Source organism: Haliaeetus leucocephalus, unplaced genomic scaffold (genome assembly GCF_000737465.1).
Source record: "Haliaeetus leucocephalus isolate CR32 unplaced genomic scaffold, Haliaeetus_leucocephalus-4.0 Scaffold339, whole genome shotgun sequence".
Taxonomy (NCBI): domain Eukaryota; kingdom Metazoa; phylum Chordata; class Aves; order Accipitriformes; family Accipitridae; genus Haliaeetus; species Haliaeetus leucocephalus.
The window spans coordinates 3,207,103-3,221,767 of record NW_010972775.1 but is presented as its reverse complement, the minus strand read 5'-3'; the positions used below and the strand labels follow the sequence as shown (position 1 = coordinate 3,221,767).

The 14,665-nt window shown below is 37.4% G+C and overlaps 1 protein-coding gene across 1 annotated transcript in view; it reads left to right on the top strand.

Annotated features, from left to right (window-relative positions):
• Positions 1-12,893, top strand: part of RCN2 (reticulocalbin 2, EF-hand calcium binding domain) — a 13,137-nt gene extending 244 nt beyond the window's left edge. The window contains exons 2-7 of the mRNA XM_010572250.1: positions 23-184; positions 3,022-3,218; positions 5,750-5,851; positions 7,071-7,167; positions 9,165-9,307; positions 12,094-12,893. Of these exons, the coding sequence (XP_010570552.1) occupies positions 23-184; positions 3,022-3,218; positions 5,750-5,851; positions 7,071-7,167; positions 9,165-9,307; positions 12,094-12,246 (854 nt within the window). The 3' untranslated portion in view covers positions 12,247-12,893. The remainder of the gene's footprint in view (positions 1-22; positions 185-3,021; positions 3,219-5,749; positions 5,852-7,070; positions 7,168-9,164; positions 9,308-12,093) is intronic.
• The last annotated feature ends 1,772 nt before the right edge of the window (positions 12,894-14,665 follow it).

Genomic DNA, 14,665 nt, shown 5'->3' with positions numbered 1-14,665 from the left:
CGCCGCCGGCGGGCCGGGAAAGGGTCTGAGGCGTCCGGGGACGGCGGTTTGACGCGCGGTTGGTTCCCTCTGCCGCAGGAGGAGGCGGAGGAGGACGCGCGGCTCAGCCCGGAAGAGCAGCAGCGGCGGCTGAGGGCCATTGTGAAGAAGATCGACTCGGACGCGGACGGCCTCCTCACCAAGGGTAACGGCGGGAGGCGGCCCGGCACCCGGCTGGCCCGGGGACCGCCGCGGTTGCGTGGCCCGGCGACCAGCTGGTAGCACGCGTGGGGGTTCAAGCGGGCGGGGGCCGGGCTTTGTCCCTGTCCCGGGTCTGGCCCCGCGCCCGCAGAAGAGGGAAAGATACGCTCCCCCCGTGACACCGCCGATGACTCCTGTGCTGTGGGGAATCTCCATGGAAAACAGAACGACCAGCTTGCACAGTGCGTTAGGAACGCCAACAGAGGGTGTCTCGGTCCCTAAGATTTCTGTTTTACGTGAGGAAAGAAGTGAGGGCCAACAGGAGCACACGGGAGTGAGTTAGCGTGGGTAAGAGAGCATTACTAAGTTGTAGGTACCAGCTTTGCACGCCCGAAGCCACTTTGAGTCAAGGGGATTTCTGTGTTTGAAATCCTGTTTGTGCAACTCGGAGAGCAAGTTTAAGAGGCAAAGAAAGTGCGCTGCAGTCATAGTACTACATATATGCACTTCAATGCCTGGTGACACCGAGTGACACTGAGGAATCATATATTTGTTTCATCACAGTATCGTATCAAATGTCTCTTCCCAGCCAGGTTTTTATCAGTCAGACTCGTGAACTCCACGGTAAACTCGGGCCTTTCCTTTCAGTACATGATCATGACACGTTATTAATTTAAGTTTAAAACTCATTATGAAAATGTATTTTTGCTGTTTTGCTGTGATTTTGACAAAAAATCAAAATTGTCTCACATGCACACACGCAGAGCAAATAGAATCCTTGTTCAAACACCAGAACAGTGATACTTCATTAACATGATACTAAACATGCAGGAAGCTTTCTAGGTGAGAGGACAAAATATGGTTTAAAGACAAGAGCAACTATATCTCTTGAATGTCTTTCACTTTATATGCTGAAACTAATCAGCTGCACACTTATTTCAGTGTTCCTGCATCTGACTGTGTAGAGATGAGATAGTATATAACTTTGACAGGATGGCTAACCCCTGTAATAAACAACAAGCAGTTCACAACGTGAAGGCTGTAAGGGCAGAAGTCTATCTAAAGGGTAGAAATTCCACCTGTACTCCATCCTCATGGTATATATTGCATCTGGTTCTCAGTCTAATGGAAATTTGCCCTCCCCTCACTTCCCAAAGGAAAACTCACAGTGGAATATGGTTTTACACCAAGAAACTTATGGTATCGAAGCTTTTTCAGCTCAGTTATTTCTCAGTGTATTGCAAAACACTCCTGGAGAACTTTTCCTTAGTAGTGGCGTCTCCGTTTGGAGGCTAACAGTGAGAGAATTTGTGATAAATATTAATACCACTTCTCTAATGTTGGAGCATTAAGTATTTCTGATTAGTGGCACTGGACATTATGTGTTCAGATGACTGTGCCTCGTGCCTTAAATGCTGGGAAATAAACCATGCTAAAAATTATATGTTACCCATCTTTAAGAAATCATGTTGCAGTTTCTTGTAAGGCAATGCTGGTTTTGTGCACAAGCCTCAGTGGTTATAAAACATGGCATGCACGCCTCCACATGTTCAATCGATTCACAGAATCTGTTACAAAGTTGGTTCCTTTGGTAATACAAATTCAGTATTCAAAATATATTTTTAAAAATCTCTTGCTGCTTTTCAAAGATATTTAAATAAACCTAGTAAAGTTGTATTGACAGTTCTGCCAGGAAGGACAGAATAAGATACTTTAGTATTTAAAAATGCTATAAGATTTTTCTACACCAAAGTAGTAATTTCTGTAGGATTTTTTTATTAGTCATCATGACTCTTCAGAGCAGGATTTCAGTTGAGTTGATTTAGCTATATAATGTTGCAATGCAGAGGAAGTTGCCTTCCCTTTCTGGGCACCTGAAAATAACTGGGTGATACTGAGGGAATATGTTCTCCCAATCTTTAAATGAAGTAACTTTAATGTATTTGTATGAATTCATCTGCATATTCAGTTTTCTTTTAGCCATGTTTCTATAAAAACAAATAGCTTCAATGCATTTCCAAAAATATATAAGGCTTGATTTCAGCCCCAAGTAAAGGGAAAATATTTCTTAATGTTTCATTTTGGTAATTAAGGCAGTGGCAGTGAATTTATTTTTATTTCAGTTTGTGGATTTTTCAAAAGAAACCCAAAACTGATGGGAATGATATTTTGGGGGGATAAAAAGTTATGTTTAGAGTTGTCTATCTAAACCATATTCAGTATCATTTTCATAAAGCTCTGAAGAAGAAAAAGGTGAAGGGATGCTACAGTGTTGATTGGCTTCAGATTTGGAAAGGCATAGCCACGTAATCATTTCAGGCTGACATAAATGTCAGCAGGCACCAAAAGGGGCAGGCTTCCTGCTTCCATTGTTCGGGTCCCAGTGACCTAAATAAGGGTACGTTCTCAGCTGAAAACTAAGAATTTTCTTACGGGATAAGTTTTTAGTGATCCACTTTGCTATGTAGCTGTATGAATGCTACCTGTAATCATTTTTTCCTACCACATCCCACGTGTTTCAGAGAGGGATACATCACACTTACTCTGGCAGCACCAATATAGGCCAGTAACCATGTAACTCTAGCTTAAGGGTATCAATGGGGAAATGGTACTATGAAAGAAAAACTGAAGGCTGTAGCTATGATCTATTCTCTCATTCAGTTAACTTGAAAAAAGCCATGGCATAGAAAAAACAGATTGTTTTGCTCTTGCCTATATGCTTACATCTGAATTGCAGAGTAGTACTTCCAGACTGAATAGACCTGTGGTATCTTTATAGTTTTTATAGTGCAGATGATTCTGATTTTTTTTATTTTATTATTTTTTTAACGATTTTCACAGAGGAGCTGAGTTCCTGGATACAGCAGTCTTTTAAACATTATGTTACGCAAGAAGCTAAGCAACACTTCAATGACTATGACAAAGATGGTGATGGATTGGTGTCTTGGAAGGAGTATAATATGCAAATGTATGATCGTGTAATTGATTTTGATGAGAACACTGTCCTGGAGGATCAAGAAGAAGAATCATTTCGACAGGTAAAATGTTTCAGCATCAGTTTCTGTAAGCTGTTGGCAAAAAGCAGCAATGTTTGTTTATTGTGACAGAACAAGATGGGTAGAGAAACCCTAGCAGCTGGCACATGGTTTAACGCTTTCATCTATCTGAGATAGGGGAGTAATTAAAGGAAAGTAATGGAGTATTAAAGCTGCTACCAACTAAACAAAGACAGAACAAAATCGTACCTCCCAAGTATATTTTTTCAAGCTGAGTGGAGCGTAAGTCTATTGACAGTCTTACTACAGAGCACAGTCTCCAGCTATCATCTTTAAAGAAGATGCCAATCTATTAGATTAGGTCTGTAGCCTAACCAGTGTCCTGCCTTCAGCAGGGGCCAGTACCACTGGTGTTGGTTAACCCCCTCTATTGCACTTTTCCAGTTATTTCTCAAGTACCCAGTGTGGGGTATCAATACAGCCTGCTTTAACATTTTCTGTCCATTAGAGACCCACAGAGAAAGCAATAGCAATTCAGACATTTTTAGCAATCAAAATGCAACTCTGACAGCTAAAACTGGATGTGTAAACAACAGAAGTTATGGATTAATCTCATATATGAAAGCAGATACTTGAGAGTGGAAAGGAAAGAGGCAAGAGAGGCAGGGAGGAAAGGTTCACCAAGAATCACCACATAGCAAAACTTGTTTCCTTTCAGGTTACACATGTATAGTACATGTAAATATTTCCCAAAAAGAGAATAAGTGAGTTTTTAGACTATTCTGGCCTGAGTGGTTTGTTGGGGTTTTTTTCTGTGAAGATTGCTGTGGCTGCTTTTAATAAAGTAGTAGTAGATAATACAGGATGTTGACAGAAGTGAAGCTAAAATAGACAATGGGCAGGGGATTTTACACACTGAAGAAACAAACTGTAAAGCTTTGGAGGTCACTTAACTGAATAATTATATAGTTTTTAAATAAAACAAGACTTTACATGGACCTACCAGTCAAAATATTGATCCCATGTTTGAGATATTGCCATCATAGGTATATATGCCGGGTTAGAACTCCTACTTACTTACTTATGCTATGCTTTGTTTGACTGCTTGCTAGGTTTTCCTGCTTGCTGACTACTTCAACATATATTGTAAAGAGCAAAATTAGCAGCATTGTACAAGCATCATATGACAGCCTTCTTTAGCATTTTCCTTATGTTTGGAAATTGGTGATCTTGCTCTAGTCAAAATGGAAGAGTTAGACTATCATATTGATTTAGAATTGACATCAGTAAACATATGAATTTACCAGAAGGTGGCAGCCTTGTTCATCACTTCTCAAAAAACCACTGAAAAATAGATTTTCCCCCTCAATAGTTCAAGTTTATGTTGCAGTCCAGTCCTTTCTGTAGTCAGTCCTTCTGAATTGCCTTCCTATTTAAACTCTCAGCTAAGGTCAGCTTTTCTTTAAGAGTACATTTAATTATTTTGCAGAATAGTTAAGATCTTATACGTTTATTTGTTACATGTTATGCTCTGTATTAATCAGGTTAGCCTAATTTTGAAAGAAGTGTCACTAAATAGGATATAAACGAGGAAGTACAATTTCAAATGGTTATTTTTAAAGTATTTGTGATCTCTGGTTTGCTGGCCACTCTCTTATCCAGATCAGAGTTACACTGGTAGCACGACACACTTAATCATGGGATTCCAGAATTTGTATAGCTCACATCACATGCAGTTTGAGTAGAGATCAGTTATCAATGGTGTGGGTCTTTATTTTGTCTAAAGAGACTGTATGAAATTAAATGAGAAAAAAAATATAAAATTTTTGCACATTTGGAATATGGAAACAGGAAGTGCAAGACATTCAGAAATAAGAACTTCCCTGCTTATTGTGGATCTTATTTATTTTTAAAAGGCATGCTAATATTTATACTTAAAATGGGTGAGAGAAGTGCCTTTGCTTTAAAATATGTTCAGGTGTAATGGGCAACAGTCTTGTATTAAAGGAATCTGTCTAATCCTTCAGCACTTAAAATGGCTTCAGAAAAGACATTTTACGTACATGATATTTCTTTCAAGACCTTCTTTGAACTACAAACAGCCCTTGATATAAATGAGATATAGATCCAGAAGGTTAAATGTCCTTCAAATGTAAATTTTGGAATTTGCAATGGCTACCATTAATTATAATCATTGTACTCCACTAAACCTAGTTTGGGAATTGGTGACTTTTAGAAGAGGAAGCCTGTATAAAGACAAGATAATTCTTGGTCTTTTCATTCTCTCCCTTTTGTGTTTTTGAAGCCTTGGCTAAGAGTATGTTTTAAATGTCTCCTTAAATTGAAATAATAAGGAAGTTTTTATGTGATTCTTAGAGTAAAACTACCTCAATTAAAAGTGCTGTTCTCATTGCTCTGGATGAGCTCTTTTTAGAGAAAATATAACATCAGTATAATATGAGTACATAACATGAAACAATTAATATTCTAATGAGCCTACAGCCAGCTACTATAATGTTTTTCCTTTTCATTAAGTGCTCTAACTAAATCTATTTTCTAAGCTTCATTTAAAGGAGAAAAAGCGTTTTGAAAAAGCTAATAGAGATGATGTTCCTGATCTAAATGTGGATGAATTTGTTGCTTTTGAACATCCTGAGGAAGTGGAGTATATGACGGTAAGATTTAGGAGAGTATCAGCCTGTGTATATAGATGCAACATCTTTTTAATGCATGTGCTTAGCCCCAGTACTACAGGAAGTGTGCTTTTGAGCAGTTCTGAGTATTGCTTTTACAGACCAAATTAAAAAGCAGATGATGTGTTGTGGATCCAGTGCTGGAGGTCAGGAGCTGGAGCAGTGGTTCAGTGTTTTTCTTTGAAATCTGTTTCAGGAATAGTATTGCACAACTATCCCAAATTTTTGGGATTGGACTGACGTATCTGTCTCTAAACTCTGTTAGGTTGGAAATAGATCAGTGAGATTTTAGCTTGAGGAAGTTTCATGCCTAGTTCAGAGTTCAATTCTAGTTAGGGGGACTTACAGGAAAGATTTTGCACAGGAAAAGGTCATGTGCCGATTACTCTCACTTTGCTTAAAGGGACACAAGAGTCACGTTTCTGGCCGAAAAAGAGCATTCAAGCCTGTCTGAAGCTTTAATACTGACTGTACTGTGGTCAGAGCTTGGGAGATTATTATTTCAGCCAGGAGCACTTTGCCGTTGGGCATCTGTTTCCTCACTGCTGTGACTGTGGGTGTCATTCCAGCTCAGTATCGACAGTTGACCCCAGTTAAAAGTACATTGGTGCTTTTCTGCAATAGAGCCTTCAGTTTTGGCTGTCTGATGCTGCAGAGCCAACTGCCAGGAGGAGTGCCATGCAAACAGCCTCTATTTGTGTTGACATAACTGTTTATTATGGACAAACAAGACAAGACAGAACTAGGAGAACAGGCAGACTGGCTTCACTGGGAAACACAGGACCAAAAGACCAACCAGTTTTCCTGACAATTTCATAAAGTTACAAAAATGCAAATTAATGAATACATCACATGGAAAAAGAAGAGTTAAATGAGATGATACAGCTTTGTAGAAATTAATGTTTCTCAGCTATTTTTGTAGTTTTGAATTACGTTGAAGGATTCCAACCCTAGGTACACCTTTTGGATTTGGTTTTCATAAAACCTGACATCCTAAACTCTTAAGAACAGATCTGTTCTGTTGCACAGGAACCAATTAATGCACTAATCTGCATTAAAATGGAAAAGCAGATTTGAAATGAGGGAGTCTTTACTTTAAAGGATACCTTCTTACTCTAAAATTATTTATTGCTGATTCTCTTGATTAAAAGTTGCTAATTTTTCACAAATTGATATTTTGCTTTTTCTATGTATACAAAAGGACTTTGTCATTCAGGAGGCTTTAGAAGAACATGATAAAGACGGTGATGGATTTGTTAGCCTGGAAGAATTCCTTGGTGATTACAGAAGAGACCCAAGTAAGGAAAAAGGGTGGGGGTATGAAAGAAGGAACTGAACAGAAGCTTTTGGAATGGGATGGATTGTATGCACCTTTATTCTCAGCTTTTTACACCTCCACCTACAGATTCTGAATAACATTATCCTGTCTTTTAGAATAATTCAGTTTCATGGTACTGGGCATAGTAGGTTATTATTTCAGTCTGCCCTGTATGTATTTGGCAGTAGTTTGTATATAGCCCATCCCACTGTTTCCTTGCAAGTTACTTCTTGTTTTCCTGAAGACTGAAGCATATTCCTCATAGCTAGATATGCAGCTGAAATAAGATGTAGTTTTGCTAACTGAACGCATCTGCGAAACCAGCCAGCATGAATGTAAGGTTAAACTTCCCTGGTCTTTATCAGCTTAAGGTGGCAGCTGTCAGCCTTGCTTTAGAAGGGTTGAAGCTGTGTGTGTTTTAAGAGAGTCGGAGGGGAAGTGTAAGGAGTCTGTTCACTGTACCAGATATCAAAAGCCTATCTGCTTTCACTTTTATTTTTTTTCCCACTCTCGCCCTTCCTTAAGCTTGATGTATTCCTTCTTTAACAAGAAAAAGGACTCTTACCTAGTGTTTAGCAATACTTTTCTCTAGCTATGTTGCTAATAGATAAATATTTTATACGCTGTATTTGATTTGCTACACGGTAGGGCAAATAACTCCTCCAGTTCAGAAAAACCAGTAGCTTGAGGCATGTGGAGAGTCTGCTTGGTCCTAAGGAATGCTAATTCTTAAGCATGGGCTAGCATCCTAGCTGGAGAAAATGTTTAAGCCACATAAGGATATGGAGAAATAGGGGAATAGTCAGTTTTTCTTCACTCCAGTCAACCACCTGACATTTCCCCTTGTATAACCATCTTGTTTGCCAGAGCCAGTTAAAACAATAGATCTCTGATGCAACTACAGGATTCTTTATCATTTTCCTGCTCTGACATAAAAAAAGCTTTTCCAAGCCAGTCTGTCCGAAGCTGTTGGAAAGGAGTGAAGTTGTTGCTAGGGTCCTTGCAGTTAACAGAGAAGATAACAGCTTTGTCATTAAAACTTTAGCAAGAATTCAGAATCAGCTATAATTGTAGAAACTACTTCAGCTTCTCCAAATGCCCATCTCCTCTGCAGACAGTGTTCCTGCAGCACAGTTTAAATAAACTACATGGTGGGTGTAGTTTCATAACTGTTTTGTGGTTTTGGGCAACAGTGCATGATGAATTGTGACATGAAGGGATAATCTACTTGCAAAAGAAGGTGTTGGAAAGGAAAGAGAGGGACTTCACTCTTTGTTCTTTTATAATACATGTTATCAGTTTTATATACTGCAAAACACTATTTATCTACCTACTCCTCGGGACGCTTGTTGATTTAAAGCTTTTCCCTACTTTCCTCCGTCCGTTAAGTGCTGAGATGACCAATGTCTGAGGCCTGTAGTATTGCTTATATTGCTGTCATGTGATACTCTCAACATGGTGTCTGCAACATGATTGCTATACATTAATGGGAGAGAGTAATCTTAAGTCACTCAAGGTAAATACTGCAAATGTAAGATATCTCTTTTATCCACTTTAATGTTTTCCTACTGATATGTCAGCTGTCCCAATAAGTAGGAAACCATCTGCTTGGCAGCACATTCAATATAATGTATGCTTTCTCCACTATCAATTTGGGTAATTGTGGAGATGTAAAGTGAACAGTTCAGTTGGTGGTAAACTTTGACTTTAACATCTGCTTAGTTCAACTGTAAATTTACAATCTTAATATTACCTTAGCTTTAAATGCTGTTTTATTCTATACAAGTATTTTTTTAATGTGTAGACAGATGCATTTATTTAATCTATTGGGACTGGTCTGTAAGTCTTGTCTTTGTTAAGTGAAATCACTTATGTGTTATGTTTTATGAGATTAAGTGAATTTGCTTAGGACAAAAGGTGAAAACATCTGCTTTAAGGTAAAGAGTGGCTTTAAACTTGACAAATGTGTCTTACTAGCTGCAAGGGAAGATCCAGAGTGGATACTTGTTGAGAAGGATCGGTTTGTGAATGACTATGACAAGGATAGTGACGGAAAACTCGACCCTCAAGAGCTCTTGTCTTGGATAGTACCTAATAATCAAGGTATTGCACAAGAGGAGGTATGTGTTTTGACTGCTATTTAGATTTTAATTAATGTGGTAGAATTTTGAATTTGAATAGATGCATTCAGATTTATCATGTCTTAGTTGAAAAAGAATGCTTAGTAGATCTTTGCATGTATTTTTAACCTTTTTTCAGTTTGTAAAAAGAGTGCAGGTCCCTTAACTGCATTAGGCAAATGTGAAGTTCCTATTAATTGTATGAGTGTTTGTAAATTAACGAAGTGCCTTTCTACATGTTTAAATAGCTTACTTGGTTGGACTTAAGGGTACAGTATTTTAATAAGTTATTTTTTAGTTATTTTAAGTAAATCTAATGAGATATACTACTAAAAGAAGCTGGTATATACTGACAGCGTAATTTTGAAAACAAAAATTGATTGTGATTCTTCTAACTGTATAAATCACCATAATTTGTAGAACTAAAAACTTGTCTTTCTGTAAGTACGAGAAAATGGAAGTATTCTATGGTTCAAGATGCTGTAATGCAAACAGCATTTGATGATAATTAAAATGATTTAATCAGAGGTAGAACAGCATAATAGGTTTAAGTGGATTCTCATTTTAGCTGTCTTTATTTTTTTGTAGCAGGCAGTAGAAGCGCTGAGTGTTCCGGAACAACCTATTTTAGTAAGCAGACTTTACAGTTGCCGACTGCAGTAGAGAGGATTTCTGTCTTTCCGCTAGTAACTTTTTATCTTAATTTGTCCAAGTCTCTTTCCTTTGCACTGGAGGATTTTGGTGTTCAGAATGGCAGGAACAACAGGTCTTCCCATGCCTCCATAATTCCTGGTAAAGACAGGACATGCTTTGTGTCAAACAGCATAGTCCAGCTACTGGGTTGGACCGTCTCGTTACTGAGGTCCCACCTCTTCCTTTTTCAGCTCTGTTGGTGACAGAAAAAGCAATGTGGCTAGCACACAGCACTAGGTACTCACGTATCTATCGTTGTAGGAAACTAAGTTGTTAAATTGCTCTAGCAGTATTTTTGTAAATGTGGATCTGTAAGCCTTTGCACAGACCTTGTTTAACATCTGACTCTTGAGGGTGGTTGGTTCTTATTTCACGGAAACAATACTGTTCTAACTGACTTGAATTCTGTGTGGTGTTGAGTTTAACCATACCTGTGTTGGTTTGCTTGGTTGGGTTTGGGGTTTTTTTAGCAGTTCTTCGCTATTCATTCAAATCTTAGCTTACAGCAAGGCCATGCTGTAGCAGTAGCTCAGTTCTGCAAAAAATCTTTTTTTTCTGTTTCTCTAATGTGCTATTTTTTTCCTTCAGGTAATGTAAGGTCTTAGCAAAGTCACTATCCTAAAGAGAAGGTAGCATTGAGTTAAGTCATAAACTGCTGTTTGAAAGCTGATTATTGCAGTTTCATTTTGGCATTTCAAAATGACTTGAGAAACCTGGTAGCTAAATAACATAAAAATAGAAAAATTACTATACATTCCATTTCCAGGAATTTATATGTATTTACCAAGATGTTTGTCTTAATAATCTTTTAGCTTCTGCCATGCAGAGTGCTTTTAAAATCTGCTTGGCTAACATTAGCTCCTGTTATTTTCTTCAGTCCTTTTTGGTGAGGTAGTCAGCTTAGTTGTAAGTAATATTTAATTTTTTAAAAAGTCACTTAACAGTTACATTGAGCCAAATTGATCAGAAAAAGTAGGAACAGAAGGATTCTCTAAATCACTGTATTTGTAGATGTTTAGCAAATAAAACCAAAAAACCCATGTAATACTTGGGCTCCTCTATTTCTCAGAAGCAATAGGTGCAGTAGAGCTGCTGTACTAGCTTGTTAGCTTTGAGCTACGTAACACTTGTGAATAAGCTACAAGTAAAATACTCTGCAATTGTTTTTTTGTTTTACTGCTGAACTTCCCTCCTTTTATGATATATAAATAAGCAAAAATCTGATAACTGTTTTAATTTGCAGTTTCATTTGACATTGTCATGATTTAGTATTTAAAAGTTTTTTGAGAAAAGCAAGTTTTTGCTTTCAGGAAATGAAGGAAAATATGAATTGCTACGCAAAGTTGAAGTTCCTATGCCTAGATGGCTTATCTTGTCCACTGTTGAAGGAGAAAGTGAGTCTCCACAGGTTCAGGAAATAAAAAATGGCTTAGCACAGTAGACCCCTCCAGAGTTGAAAGCAAGCATGCCTACAGCTTAACCTGAGAGCTGTAAATGATGCTTCTCTTGTCAGACACAGGGTAAATATGTGACTGAGATAATCAGCGCACACTTCTGAAAGAGGATGCTCAACTTGAAGACTGTATTGGCTTAAATCCTAGTTGAGGTCCCACACATTGAGGACTTGCTGTTGTAGCTGTCATTCAGTGCCTGGATATCCAGAAGGGCTCCCTGAACACAGGGTCTCTAGCTGACATGCTAAGCTTGCATTTTCTGCAGGTCATACACTAAAGGCGTGTACTGCACTCGCCCGAGGATTTCAAGGACTATGGGTGCTTCCAGAAAGATGGCTAATCTTTGCTGGTTTAGTGCCATCTTCTGCCCTCAAAGTAAAGCTGTGGGTTTGACATTGATTTGTTGCTTTAGAATTGATAGTGAGGGTAGAGATTTGATATTATGATTTTGCCACCAAATAAAAGAGGCGAAGAGAAGCAAACTGAGGAAAGAAAGGCTCTGTTCTGAATGTAATATGTTGTCTAGCTTGTTACAAATAATGGTGTTGTGGCAGGACTTTGACAAAGCTATTCCAAAAGCATTATTTATAAATGCTCGTATCTATTAACTGTGCACATGGTGTTCCATTTATTTTAAAGGCTCTTCACCTTATTGAAGAAATGGATTTGAATGACGATAAAAAGCTTTCTGAAGCAGAAATTCTTAAGAACCAGGATTTGTTTCTCAACAGTGAAGCAACGGATTATGGTAGGCAGCTTCATGATGAACGCTTCTACCATGAAGAACTTTAGATTATTTATTTTGTAATCTGTTTTTCTTCCCTTTCTTTCATTTGGAGCTTTTGTTAAAAGCACCCATCAGCTATGTTGCCAGTTCTATGCTGTAATTACAGTACACTAATGTTTGTGTAAATAATTTGCATTGAAAATTTAATTGCCATCCTGCAGACTTCCTTGAGCCTCTTCTAGCTTCAAAATTAATCTTAAATACTTACTTCCAAAATTATAAAGCGTTGGGAAAAAAATTACTTCGGGGTAGTACTGTGTTGTGAAGAGTTGTTCTACTGTACTTGAAGAAAATGGAGAATCTAAATGATTCTGAAAGAATGCAAAACATAGTGACTGAGACTACTGTTTTTTCTAATGAGTTTAATTAGGGCGGGGAGTGGGGAAGATGGGGCGGGATGTTTAGAGTCAGTATTAACTGTGTTTTATTTAATACATTTGGAGAAACACTTAGATTAATGCCTCAATTGTTTAAGAGGTTTCTACTTAATTTTAAATGGTTTCTATACTGTGTTTTACTGTATCATAAACTTGCTATTTTTACATCTATAGACTACTGTTTTTAATGTACAATTCTACAGCATTAGCAATACAATGGTATTTTACAGTGTTAAGACCCTCTTCATTTGTTGGATTAAAACTTTAAATATTCTGTCTTTCTGTGTTTTGTCCGTTTATTGCTTACTGTGGGTCACCCATAGCAACCCCTGGACATGTGAACAATGTACATAATGTAAAAGGGCAATGTTCTTAGCTTTTGTAAACCAAAGATACATCATCTTATCTAGATGCTAAAGAAGATTCAAAAAAAGCAAAGTGTGCATTTAGCATTTTCTGGACAAGTTTGCAAAAGCAATTGTATTTGTTTGTTTGTTTGTTTTTTAATGGTGATATATAGAACTCTAAAGCACCAAGGCATTATATAATATTTGTAGTAATAACCTCTAAAAGTTAACTTCGGTTGAAAGCTCCACGATTACCATTCATAAAAGTGAGTACTGTCCCATTATGTGATTATTTGAAATAGTCCAAAAGGTTAATGGCACGACAGATTCAATTTAGGAAAGGACATATATTCGCTTTTTATCTCCTGGAAAGTCACAGAAATTAGGTGAGTATTCTAAACAAAGACAAAACCTCGCAGAACAGATTGTGTAGAATGTATTAGGGGTTTTTTAATTCCTAGATAACTAACTCCTGCAATGCTCTTGCAGTGTTCTTCTTGACTAATGTCTTCCTTCCTCCCAACTCTTTTTATGGAGTAAAAGCAACTAGTTCTGCCTTGTTTTTTTCCCAATATACCCATCTCTTAATTATTCTTGGAACAAACAGGAAATTCCTTTTGACGGAAGTGTTGAAGTATCACCATTAGAAGGCTAGCAATTTTGATTCAGAATAAAACTACATATACTTTTACTGTATTTTTTTAGATATCATAGAGATAGAAATTCAAAATGCTTTTTCAGTTTTAATGGTTGGGGTTTTTTCTACCCATATTTGTTTGTTTCAGTTCCTGGGAATGTGAGCACAACTATTGCCATGTTGGTGGTGGGATCTGATTTAAAAAAAAAAAAAAAGTCTAATTAAATCCGGTGTGTCCAGGAATATTAAAACAGTTGTCAACTTTGTTGGTTTGAAATATACCCAAAGTTGCTTATTTGTTATTATTTATGGCATTTTTAAATGACTCTGAATGATAGATTCAACTGCATACTCAGTATTAAAAATGTCATCATCAACTTGAAAGTTTAACTTCCAAAACAAGGAGAAAAAAGAATGCCTTTGGAAGGAATGCCACTGTCCTTTGCTCTTTGACTCAGTTCCAAGTCATTTGCTGGATTGCAGTAGTTTGCATAAACCAAGAATAAGAAGAGGTATATATAGCAAGACTAGTAAAATACCAAACAGCATAGCATTTATATGGTCCATATCTAGGAGTCTGTGCCAAACATCCAACTTATTGCTTATTTTAATATTTCTGTGAGCAAATCATGTTAGGTATTATTAGAGCTTAGCTCACTGTAAGACAGAACTACAGCTTTTGTCACTTTGCAGCTCTTGGTGTAATTTTATGGGCACAGAAAACTAGTACTTCAAAAGGAAACAATATAATTGTTAATGTAACTGAAGCGTGGATTTGGAGAAGTACTAAGCTCAATTCTTTAATAATATTGTATTCTGTTGAACGTTTCTGTAATTCCTAGAGTAAATTAATGTAGACTTCTTTTGATTTCTGATAATGTTTTTAAAATCAGGCTTCTTTCACTATAGGATTAGAAGCCTAATGGTGCTTTCACAATCTTAGAAAGATTTGTGGCTTTTGATATTTAATCTAGTGTTAGATTGCCCAAACTGGCAATCCACTGCTTAGATTGTGATGTCTATCCAAATACTCTACATGAGAGTAGCTCCCATGTTTTCAGGG